This window comes from Eschrichtius robustus, chromosome 10 (assembly GCF_028021215.1).
Source record: "Eschrichtius robustus isolate mEscRob2 chromosome 10, mEscRob2.pri, whole genome shotgun sequence".
In the NCBI taxonomy this organism is placed as follows: domain Eukaryota; kingdom Metazoa; phylum Chordata; class Mammalia; order Artiodactyla; family Eschrichtiidae; genus Eschrichtius; species Eschrichtius robustus.
Window position 1 is genome coordinate 58,978,756 of NC_090833.1, and position 13,306 is coordinate 58,992,061.

At 38.0% G+C, this 13,306-nt stretch overlaps 1 protein-coding gene across 10 annotated transcripts in view; it reads right to left on the minus strand.

Moving 5' to 3' along the window:
- Positions 1 to 13,306, minus strand: part of PTPRD (protein tyrosine phosphatase receptor type D) — a 521,421-nt gene that overhangs the window by 407,592 nt on the left and 100,523 nt on the right. For all 10 annotated transcript variants that reach the window (XM_068552041.1, XM_068552036.1, XM_068552035.1 and 7 more), the window contains exon 2: positions 5,267 to 5,433. In XM_068552041.1, coding sequence (XP_068408142.1) covers positions 5,267 to 5,330 — 64 coding nt within the window. In that variant the 5' untranslated portion in view covers positions 5,331 to 5,433. The remainder of the gene's footprint in view (positions 1 to 5,266; positions 5,434 to 13,306) is intronic.

The window sequence follows — 13,306 nt, forward strand, 5'->3', positions numbered from 1 at the left end:
TGATTCACACACATACAGATCACCCAGTTAAAGTGTCCAATTCAATAGTATTTAGTATGTTTATACCCAATTAGTACCGTCACCCCAATCTAATTTTAGAACATTTCATTTTCATCATCCCAAGCAATTTACCTTTTAAAAGTTGATTGAATGGTCTGTGATCTAAGTACGTACATACATACATGAATACATACATCATACATACCTAAATACCCATAATGTAAAAAAAAAAAAAACTAAAGGACATTTTTGATGATCTATGAATGTTCTCATTGTGAAATGGCCCTGTCTGCTGGGAGGAATGCATTTTGATGACATAAGAAAGACAGTCTTTCCATTCCTAACTTCATTCTGGAGGTCTAACTTCTTGACAGGCTGCTTCTTGGAAGTGATTTCCGCAGAATGCAAAAGGAATCATTTGCCCTGCCCTTCAATCTAATCATTTTCCTTTTCTTTAATTTTGTTTTCTGAAGAATAATTTCTGGCCATATCAAAAGCCACTCACCTTCTTCCTTACCATGCTTACCTCCATCTCCAGCCTTCTGGACCAGTGTCCCATATATTTCTGTATGTGCTTACAGTAAATATCTATAGCTCCTCCCTCAGAGCAGCTCAAGAAAATTCACTACAGGAAGCAACAAAACAGGAAGATGGAAACACTTTCCATTGTCCATTAGACCCAAGCAAAATTAATTTTAAGTTGGTTATTTCCTAAGCTTGAAAAAGCAGATATGCTTCCTATTATTCCCTCTTGATCTTCAGTTGAATTCCTGGGACAAGAGTTTATAAGAATCTCCTATGTATAGAACTTTTTATAGGGAAGCAAGCTGGGGACTTTAACACACTGCAGGAAAATATGGTTTATCAACTGTCCAAATTTTGATGATCTGTATCAAATTAAATAATTTTAGCACAGTACCTAAACAAAAGTACTCAATAAAAATGTTAGCTGAATGTTTTTGAATAATGATAGATAAAACTTATGAAATATCTACCATGTGTTATCTGCTGATCTGTGTTTTACATTAACTCATTTATTCCTCATAAAACCCAAGAGTAGGCCCTACACTACACCATCACCATCATCACTCGTCACCCACATTTTTAAGATAGGAAAACTCAGAGAAAGAGCATGTGGCATCATGCTTCAGATTACAAAAAGACAGCCAGAATTTAAAACCAGACTCTGGTTTCAGAGCTTACTTTATTAACCATTACCCTATGCTGCCCACCAGAAAACAAGTAAGGAAAAAATGGTTAACTTACAACATTGATGTCAGTCTGTTCTCTAATGCCAAAGAAATAAAGAAGTTCCATTGGATCGAGTGATATACTCCCAGAGGGGGAATAAAAGAAACCTAATTACTTTCACATAGGGCAGAAATATAGTGAGTAGATGGGGACTACAGAGAGGTTCCTTAACCATAAGGATGGAAAATGGGGGTGTGTTCACCATCTGAGACAGAAAAATGGCAAAAAGCAACAGAAAAAGGATGAACTAAACCATTTTAGGAATTCAACTATCAAGGGCTGTGTTTATAATGAAGATCCAGTAAACACTCAGGTCCAATGACAGTGGCCAAAAAGCATAAACTCAGGTCTAGAATGTAAGTGATTTCATCATAGTGAAACCAGTTTGATAAAAGAATGTACTAACAGCAGATTCTTGGCCTGTATTTAGTTTAAAAAAGAAAGAAAAAGGACTGGTAAATAGCAAACTAAAGCTACATAAAATTACCAGAAACTATTACGAAAACTCAGTCAAAAGAAAAATATTTACCCCAGGATTATATTAATATAATACAACCTAAATTCATCTAGAATTTGCATGCACAGCATCACTGAACTGACCTCAGTCAAACCACTACGGAAAACTGGTTAGCTTGGCACCAGGAAGGGCTACTCTTAGTGCTCAAACTGAGGTCACACTTGACTCTTCCCCGGGACCACAGCTCTACCATGTGTATGTGCATTCAAGAAGCAACGAGCGACATCATTTCGAGCACTCCAGACTTAGGAACAAAAAGAAATAGGATCCATGCACACTTCTAGCCTTTTGAAATAATAGTGGAGATCGGTAGGGCACTTTAAATGGGCAATGGCAAAGACTATAATTTTCTGCTAAAGGGATATTATCACAATTTTTCAACCTGGGTTTGAACCAAGGCTCGTGAGAGCTCTTCCACTTAATGCAACATCACACCAGCACTTTTCTGTGGTGTTCCACACAGCAGATTATAAGCCTGACTCCTCAGCTCTTCAGAGTTAACCGTTTCAAAAGGCAGCGAGCTGAACACACTAAGTTAACATGGCACCCTAGAGTGGCTTCTTTCCACTCCCCACCTGCATATCATCCTCTTCTTCAAAAGAGAGCAACATTAAAAAAAAAAATTATTCCCATAGTTCTTGAGTGGCTCTGACAAGCTACTATTAAAGTTTGAAACATAACTCCTGATCTATTGTATGAAGACAAAATACAGTTAGGTAAAAGAAAAAATAAATATATATATGGCCAAATGTGCTAATGAAAGTATACGGAAACCAATCGGTGACCCAGTTGATACAAGCCTGAGAAATACCATCTTTCTATGATGGTGAAGAAATCAAATTTTTCTTCAGTGCTACTTGTATCTTGATTTTTTTCAGGGTTTTAAGAGAAGTTAATGGCACAATTTAATGGGTTACAATCTAAATCCTATTTCATCAATTGTTCTTTAAACTGTCTTAGTGGCTAAAATTATATCTCAGACTCTACCATGTGCTTTCATGTACCATGAATATCCTCCAGTAGATTACTAAGGGATGTTCTTTCTTCTTTTAAAATGGACCTAAAAAAATATGGCTAATTTTTCCTCTTTCCCCAGTAACGCTCAGGTTACATATGCTATTCAGCAATGCCAAATGAATCTGTTAAAGGGAAAATATCCTAAAGTAAGGTTGAGGAGATAGGGCAAAACCAAACAAAATTAATTTGGCAAAGAAGAAGCCTCTCCCTCTTTGTAGCTGCGAAGGGAAAAGTGAGAGAGAATGGATTCTTTTCCAGGTTACATCTTGAGGTTGAAAACTGGTATCATGTAAGTATATAACATGGTAAATATCTTAATTTAACTAACAATTGCTAATTCACTCAGGCCTTTGTTATTTCTTGCTTAAGACTCTATTGGATAAGAAATGGATGAAAGAGTAGAAGAGAAAGAGAAGGGGAGGAGCAAGAGGAGGAGCAGGTGATGATCATTTATAGTCTAGATTGTTTTTAAAACATAATTTTAAATTTCAGGGCTTCCCTGGTGGAGCAGTGGTTAAGAATCCGCCTGCCAATGCAGGGGACACGGGTTCGAGCCCTGGTCCAGGAAGATCCCACATGCCACAGAGCAACTAAGCCCATGCGCCACAACTACTGACCTTCGCACCATAACTACCGAAGCCCACGCACCTAGAGCCCATGCTCTGCAACAAGAGAAGCCACCGCAACGAGAAGCCCGCGCACCGCAACGAAGAGTAGCCCCCGCTCACCGCAACTAGAGAAAGCCCACGTGCAGCAATGAAGACCCAAAGCAGCCAAAAATAAATAAAAATAAAATAAATAAATTTATTAAAAAAAAAACACACATAATTTAAAATTTTAAAAGTACTTGTTCCTCAATGCTTGATACCTGTCTGCCACTTTCCACCAGAGAATTAAGCAAAAGCAAAGCTTCTCAGTAAAAGAATATGCTTACTCATCTGGAAGGATAACTTCATGAATATATGATAATTAGGTCTAATAACTTTAAGAAAATCCCTAACTGAGATCTGATATTAAAGTCAGGTCCCACGGCCTTAATATGCTTTTGCCGAAAGCTAACAATTGTAAAACAACTTACTTTTTCACTCTAGCCAAAACTGAAAAATAAAGCCATATGCCTGATTTCTTTAAAACACTAAATTTAGATTTCAACTTTAAAATACATTTTGACATAAACGGCTTTTAACACAAGCATCTTTCATTTGGGTCTTTTCCCAGTTAATTATTTGCTGGCATTGTACTCGAAATTCCTTGGCTTCATCTTAAACCAACACTCCCAAGTGCTAATTAGGAGGCTATATACATTATTAACCAGAAAATGTTGTGCTTAAAACATGCACGTTCCATATGTATCCTATTATTAACAGTATTCCTTTCACTCCTGGAAAGCTCTCTTTAAAAAATAGAGCCCTATTTAAACAAAGAAATTGGCTGCTATTGAGGAAATTCTTGTTGAAATGCAGTTAACAGGTAAGGGCCAACATGACACAGGATCCTTGTCTTTGAAACATCTTTAACATGAGTCAAATTTAATCTCACTGAAATAGTCAGTGGAGGGAAAAGTTAATGACTGCTGATGTTACACATTTTAATAGTACCAAGGGGACTCCCGAAGAGAATGGCCGACTCTCATATAAGTTAAACCACTACCGGGGACCAGACATGTTGGTAACTACAAGCCAGAGACATACCTTTTTCCAGTACTGCCTCTTCCAAAAAATCCAAAGGACAGATGGGAAAAGAAACGTATGTAAAGAAGGTAAGGCCTAATGATTTCCTAATTACAAAGGAGATGTGATCTTCTCATTAACTGGCAAGCTAATTGACCACAATCTCAGTTTCACAAATTGAGTCCAATAATCCAAACTTTGGGGTCTGTACTCCACAGAACTCTCCTCACACTTCCACACCCTTCATCCAGACACAAAGTTATCAGTTCTGCTTGATTTGTTTGAATACTGTACTCCACGACAGCTGTCGGAAACGGTACGTTAGAACAGCTGCTGTGACAGCTACAAGGGCTTGGAAGTTTAATTGGGCTCAGTGTGACATTGCACATTTTTCTAAACATAGAAACATCCACAAAACTAAAGAAATTTCTAACGGGTCTGAGCAATATTTACTTATTGGCACCACCAACTGGTTAATCCCAGTTTGCGTTGTATCATTGGTCTCATAATACCTTTTGCTACTGGACTGGTAAGAGTATCAAAAAAAGAAAGGAAAAAAAAAAAAAAAAAAAAGAAAGGCAAACCAGTAGGAGCAGTTCGATGCACAAGAAAAAGGGTATTAAGACAGAGAGGAAATGGTAAGCAAGTCATGTCAATAATCTCTTTGAAAGGCTGGCTGGTAGCCAAGGAGGATCCCACAGTGTCTCAGGATTTACTTCCAAAGGAAACATATTCAGAGGCCCTGAGCGTGGTGCCAACTGCAAACAAAACCACTCATTACAGCCCCCTAGAGAAGGGGAGAACGGCTTACTCTCAGCATCCGCGTGGAGGAAGACGGCAAGCAGCAGCAGCAGCGGCCTGGCTACGCGCACCATCCTGCAGCCCGGCACCAGCGCACACTGGCAGCCTGGAGTCACTGCCTCGGAAGCCGCAGCGAGCTGGACCGATGTGAACTTTCAGCTGGAACACTTTCACAGCCTGTGAAGGGAGAGGTAAAGAAAAGAAAGGGAAGAAAACACAAAGACACTTAGACTCGTCACTCTTCTCCCCTTGTTCCATCACAACCACCACGAGAGATGCAAAACACTGTCAATACGCCATGCACTGTAACCAGGACACCTTTGTATTAGGAAGCAAACAACCTGGTTTGTGAAATGGGGCTACCCAAGCTGATCTTGTTCCCATGTTCAGGCCATCCTGAAGCCAACCACTCTGGATTTCACTCTCTGCTCATGCCACCTTCTGGGCAACGTTCTATGAGAAGAACCTGTCACTTCTTATGAAATATTACATGACTACATCGGTGGAAGAGAGTCCATCAATGCTACAAGTAAGATTTAAGAGAAGCTCCACCATGCAGGATAAAAGTCTATTATTGGCAGAATAATGGAAGCTGCTTTCCTGGCACCAGGTGAAATGACAGTGCTAATTCGACTTCTCCAGCTAAACGGTAGAGGTTAGAATTTTTTACACCAGCACATTTGGCTTCTTCCCTAAAGACACATTACATTTGAGTCTAGTTTGGCTTCAATAAGTCAAAACAATAGCTAGCAAAAGCCACTTTGACTTACAGGATTTTTATATGCCTCCTGGGCAACGGCTTAGTTTTCTCAATTTTCTAAGTAAAATCAATAAGCCACAGCCTGTTTTTAGAGAGCCTACTGCATGCAAGATATCAGAGTTGCTACTCAGCACTAAGTGTCGCAAGATAACAAAAATGAGTCAGATTCCATCCTCTGTGACTTTCCAGTTTAGGAGGGAAAATAAGACAGGTACGTTGGATGACTAGTACAAGTTAATACGTGATTAGTGCCAGGAAGGAAAGCCAGATAATGCCATGAAATACAGGATCAGGAATGACATCATGGAAAAAGCGGTGTCTCCAACTGGGCCTTGGAGTACAGGCGGAATTTTACCAAAAGAAAGGAAAGGCATTCCAGGAATTCTACGCAAACGCAGGGCAGAGTGAAAAAGGAACTTTGGCAAAGGTGAGTTGCCTGGTTGGCCTGAGGCAGGGCTTCCCAAATATCTATACGCATCAGAACCACCAGGAAGACTTGTAACTGGGCACACACCCACCAGCGTTTGTGATTCAGTAGGTCTGTGGTGGGGGTCCAAGAACTTGCATTTCTAACAAGTTTCTGAGTGATGCTGATGTAGCTGGTCCGGGGTCCACAATGAGGCTACTGGGTTGGTGCGATGGATCCATTCGGAAACCACAAGAAGATGAGGCAAAAGAAAATGTCTCATGCTTCAGGTGTACTTCCTTATTAGAGTTTTTGGCTCTCTGCTATTTTTACCGTACTGTTTCATTTAAATTTCCAACACGCTAACTTCGTTTGTGCGATTGAAATAAAATTGCAGTATATTAAAAAAAAAAAAAAAAAAAAAAAAAAAAGAAAATGGCTCAGGCTTAAAAAAATAATAGGTCATGGAGAGCCTTGGATGCCAACCTAAGTCAACCAGGCTTTTTTCAGCAAACCACAAAGGGAGCAATTTAATGTTTTGGAGCAGAAGAACAATATAGAATGAAGCTTTGAAAAGATTAACTGACAGCTGAATGTGGGATGATTTACAGAACACTATTATCAAGAGTCACAGGTAAGAAGTAACACAGACCATAAGAGTGATGGTGGTCCTGGTGGGAATGGAAAAGAATGGAAGTGATGACTGACTGTCTCCAAGCAACAATCTGAAGTATGGCTCTTCGGGTGATAAATGATAGTTCCTACAGAACCTTCAATAAATCCAGCACATTTTATACAGAATAGGCTCTTAATAAAGAGAGAAAGAAAGGGCATATTTAATGTTACTGCCTCCTCTGTCATTGTGAGCAGAACTTGAGAATGACAATCAGAATTTGTTTGCCAATGAAACAGTATACCTCTAAGCTTTGCATATAGGAATATCTGAAACACATAAAATTCTTGACACAAGATACTCGAGACATCCAGAAATAACCTAAAAACTTAAAATAACTTGCACTTTAAAAAGTATTGTAATGCAGATACTGTAGTGTGTCTTTTTTGAAACTAAGCTTGAGCATGAGAATAAAAATTTTTTTAAAAAGATATTATCTTTTTCGTTACTATGAATGAATGGTGTGAATGCAGGAAAGATAAAACTAAAAGGAAGGGGTATGATCACTCTAATTACCATTCCACTAGATAGCCTTTTTTTCCTTTTGAACAGATTTGTGGGTGGCATGAAGGAGCAAATTGTACATTGAAATGCATGTACTTGAAACCGAAAGCTAGCCAGCTCCTCCAAATCAGCTATTGTTATCAATCTCATCCGGAAAACAACTTATCAAGCAGTTCACAGCTATCCAATGTTAAAATTCTCCAAACTTCATAGAAGAAGTGCTAAAGGAATCAGCTCTCTCCCTCTCCCCCTATCACCGCTCCCATCCTCATGCCAGCATTTCAAATGACAGCAAAGTCCAGGAGACATCAGTCCCGTCAGACTCAATTTGTGTCTGTGCAAGCGTATCAGAGCCAACTGCTACATAATGACTCGATGCAATCACAGAGATGGAGATGTATGAAATGCTCTCTCAGGAAAGAGGTGATTTGGCTTTCCCCCTTCTCAACTGAAGTGCCATAAGAAGACTAAGTTCTTTCAAATGAACCTACAAATGTTACCTCTGACTTGAAACAGTGATAGGATCTAGAAACGAACGCAGATGTGAACATACCTATTTTTACTTAAATGGGCTATGCCCTTGGCCGAGATATGACAAAAGGAGATCAGAGGTGTGAAGATAAAACCAATTCTAGATGTTCATTCTGGCCAATCTCCACTCTGTATCTTGTTTATTACATAGAAACTTTGCCAAAAGGAAAATGCTGGCTTGTGTATTAGTAAGGTGGAATTTGAATTTTGGAACAAAAATGGGCAGTAGATTTTTAAGAAAACGTTTTCAGTGAAAATAATGTGGTCCAGCGGTTAAGACTCTGCACTCCCAATGCAGGGGGCCCGGGTTCGTTCCCTGTTCAGGGAACTAGATCCCACAACTAAGAGCCTGCATGCCGCAAGTAAAAGAGCCCACATGCTGCAACTAAAAAAAAAAAAAAACATCCCGCGTGCCACAACTAAAGATCCCGCACTCCGCAATGAAGATCCCGCGTGCCGCAACGAAGACCCAGCACAGCCAAATAAATAAATAACAAACGTTTTTTTTAAAAAAAGGGGAAAAAAAAAAAAAGGAAATAATGAGGATGAATGAATGTTATAAGTAGTTTCCTGTAGTTTCCAAACTACAATGTTACAAGTAGTTTCCTACCCTAAAGAAAGGGTAGCCAAGCACGCTGCAATGAAAAGGGCAAGAAAGGGGGTTTGGAGATACTAAAAGTACCATGGTTTAGCTTACATCACAAATTATTCTGCATTTGTGCAATAGCCCTCAGCAGGGGCTAACTCTGTGATTTTTATATACCTTGCCCTTTGTGCCTTTTATTAACTGGGACTGGCAGATAAAACAAACCATCTAGATGAGCTAAAAAAAAAAAAAAAAAAAAAAAAAAAATTAAAACTCTCTGGTTTCTTATTGCTCACGGCACAAAGATGTTAACAATAATTTTGTTGATTTCCCATCAGCTCAATATCTACTTTTCTATTTATGTGCATGTGTGGTTAGAGAAACTAACAGCTCAGAGAGCCAGTGTGTGCAATCTAATTTGAAATGAAACAAGAAAAGCATACTTGCCCTGAGTCCTATATCACTGCTTCAAGTGATCTGATTAGCTGACACCTAACTCTTTATCTTCAATTTAACATTGGAACCCTTTTCTATGATAAGTATATTTATATTCAAACTGATATGAATGTTTAAGGATTTTTTTTCAGCTTTCTGTATTGTTGGTGTTTCTGTAGATTATGTTAACATAAGAGAAAAAAAAAAAGGCTTTTCTTTTTAAAAAGCTATCCTACAAGTCCCTTAGAGGAATGAGTGATTGTAGGTTTTTTGCAGAAAATGTGCAAAACGAGCATGGAGCATCTTGCCACACCAGGAAGCAAGGAGGTTTTCAGGAACTACCAGGTTAGAGCCAAAAAGAGGAGCCAAGGTGAAGAGGCTTGGCTCCTACATCAGTCAAATGTAGGAAAATCTGAGTGGCAAAAAGAATAACAACTGCAATGAAATGGAACGCATCATATTAAAATCCACGAGTTTGTAATCTTAAAAGTTATTTTTAAAAATTACATTGGCCAGTCTAGGAGAAAGTTAAAGAATCAAATCATTGTTCTGAGAAGAGGGAGACAAAGGGAAAGAATTAAGGTTTTTTTTCAAAAAATCTCCATAAGAACTTAAAAAAATACTGCTGTCACTAGATATTATTTATCCCTATACATCTTGCTTCTTTCTGTCTTAAAATAACCCTATACTTTCAATTCTAGACATCTTAGAAGCAACAATGTGGTAATGATATTTAACCTGAGCATATACCCATTAAGTTGGGGAGATGGTGTGGTAAAGAGGAAATCCCTAAATGCTGTGACTTCTTTTTATCAACCTCCCAAACCAATCAGGCCTCTATATATCAACTAGAACAGATTTCCAACCATTTAAGAGAAAGAAAAAAAAATTGTAGGGAGGATGTGCTACCAGGAAAACTGATTTGTAAAAGAGACACAAGCAGGGCTGCTGTGGCCTGTAGTTTATAGCAAGCCTGGTAGAGACTTCTGAGGGCGCCCTGTGAGTTTCCTGTGCCCTCAGCACACAGTTACAAGGACACAAAAAGACAAGAGAAAACACAAATCAACTTTCAACATTTCACTTATTCACAAGAATTTTCCAAGAGAAGATAGTCCCCTAAACAGTTTATCATGGTCTAGGACAAGAATCCTCCGGCACTATCCAATAAAACTTTCTGCAGGATAGAAATATTCTTTATCTGCACTAATAACTGACCACTGTAAACACAGCTAGTATAACTGGGGAAGTAAACATTTTCCTGTATTTAAGTTTAATTTAAGTTTAAATAGCCCCATGAGGATAGTGGGTGCCCCACTGGACAGCACAGACCATAGCTTTAGTTTTCAACAGCACTGACGAGCACAGCTATAAACAAAGCCTACGTTTTCCGGGTTGTAAACTGAAACAATCAGGTGGGAATCCTGAGTCCATGTAGCCCTTGGCTTCCAAATAATTAGACTCTAAGGGTTCACTGGGTTAGGTGAGGAAACCCACTTAACCTCTGGGTCACTTACTTCCCCATCCCTGACCCTCACGCTGCCAAAAACAATCATTTCATTGTTTCAAACTACTTCATAAAATGTGGGGGATCAATAAGTGGTCAAGTGTGTAACTGGAAAATGTCCAAACAGAAACACTGTAATTAAAAGGAAAAAAATGGGTATTTCATTATCACAGCCAGAAGAGCTGTATTCCCCACTATGAAAAGTCCCTGTTTGGGATATAATAGAAATGGGAACTTTGACAGCAAAGAAACACCACATTTCATAGATGGGAAAGGCAAGGATACTTCTACACATCCATATGACATCATGTGTATAATGCTTATGAAATGGCCACATTCAATTAATTAATATCAATGAGGGATATGGACAGTACATTCTCAAAGGCATGCAGCACCGAAAGCCTCGACTATGGAAAACAGTGCTGAGATTAAAAAACGGCAATAGAAGAATGTCATTAAATTAAATAAAACAGAATATCATTAAATTAAACACATCCAATATACCTCTGAATCTAAAGAATACAAGGAATCTAAAGAATATAAGGAATTACTTTTATGAAATAAACTGAAAACTCCTTAAATTATACTCTTTCCCATAACAGCACATCATGTCAGAACTCTATTTTGCCCTAAACATGTTTTCATGACAATAAATTGGGAGAAAAAGAAAAACCCAGAGGGGGTCTATGAGATATTATGTATAAATACATAAAAATAACTCAATCATCTCATTTTTGGCTTAGGCTATGACTTAGTTTGAAGACAGCAGGTGACTGTAAGTACGTGATAACTCTTTGGTGAAATCAACTGGATTATTAGAATAACTGAAGAGTAAAACAATGCTTATCCATATGGATACATTAAAGACTCTTCATACGTTTAGTTCTGATACATAGAGAGAAAAGCCAATGGTCTGAGGTTTGTATAATTCACTTTTCAAATTACTATTGGTAGAATCTCTGTAAGATTTCAAATAACTTTACATTTGAGGCACACATAAATATTAGTTACTTTCAGAAATGGCAAAATGACATTATTAACTTTGATCGTTTCTTTCTCCTTCAGGAAATAAAAATGAAGTATGCCATGAGAAATGAACAGATAGGGGAAAAAAAAAAAAAAACCCTCATCTCTCTGTCTACCTATTTTTTCCCTTACAAACAGAAATATAATTCTGATTTGAAAAGTAGGATAGCTTTAGAAGAAGCATCTAATGCCTTTAAGTGATTACCGCGTGTGATAACTTCTATCCAGTTTTATACAACACTAGTGGAAACTTGCAATGGAAAAGTTAAAATACAAGTCTATTCAACATGCTGTTGGACTCTGTTATTTGTTCCATTCTTCCTAAAATACATTTTAAAAGTGAGAAACTGATCAATCTTGCAAAGTAGAGACAGATATGTAACCCAGTCACTTCTTACCCAAAAAGCAGAACACAGATTATATTGCTTTAATCTCTGGGCATTTCTAAATGGATGTGAAACCATCATTCCTAAATTCATTACTCCTGATTTTCCTTTTTATTATCTTAAAAAACAAAAGAGTATATATTTTTTAATGCATTATTTTTTGTTTAAAATACATTTTGCTTTTAAAATACATTGCGAGTAATAAGGCTTTAATGATTCTTATGTCCATTTGTTTTATTTACATCAATACAGAGTAGAAACTAGCAATACATGACAATTATTTTACTTATTCACTATGAAAAGTAATTTTTAAAATTCAGTTTGTGGAGAATTTACCACTCCCTTTAGCAATGATTACTTTTTTCCTTAAGATTATTTTTAAAACAAAGGGTCTTTTAATAATAGTATATAATAGTTTTTAAATACTTCATTACTAGAGCTCAACAGAAATTGATTTTGCCTACTCACAGGTGTTACATCTATAATTCCATCTTCAGAGTGATCCAAGCTCTAGACCAGTGGCTCTCAGCTGAAAACGATTTTGCCCCTTCCCCAGCGGACAACCAGCAATGTTTGGAGACATGTTTAGTTGTCACGATGCAAGGGGAGTGCTAATGGCACCTAAGGGGTAGCACCCAGGGATGCCGTTAAATATCCTACAGTACACACCACCACCCTCCACAGCAAAGAATTATCTGGACCAAAATGTCAACAGTGCCAAAGGTGGGAAACAATGTCCTAGAACAGTTCATTAATGTTGAAGAAAAATTTTTAATTAAAAAAATGGGATTTTTCAAGGCCTGTTTCTAGTATATTATTTTCTAAATCCATCAATTTTCGGTGTTTCCAGTGCAGTTTTAGATTTGAATTTCTGGGCATGGAAGTCAAAACACTATGGATGGCTCCCAAAGTTCCCTTTTTGTCCTAAGCTAGAACTGAAGTTGGCTTGCCTTATGGGAAGGTCAGTTCACAGACTTAGATGACATAAATTCTGTCACCAATTAAAAGGATGAATCCGTTAAATAGGGTAGAGACTGCACTGATGTCTGTCAGTGAAGAGATGTGCTTCCCATTTCTCATGATGGGAGCTTAGCTCTTCTCTGAGGGAACAGCCCCAGGATCGAAATATTCGGTTCCAAGGAAGTTCTTTCACTTCACTGCCAGCAACAGACAGTAGAATTGTGAGAGGTCATCATGAATGGCTGGGGAATGTGGAATTAAAGCATCTTCTCTTCATTT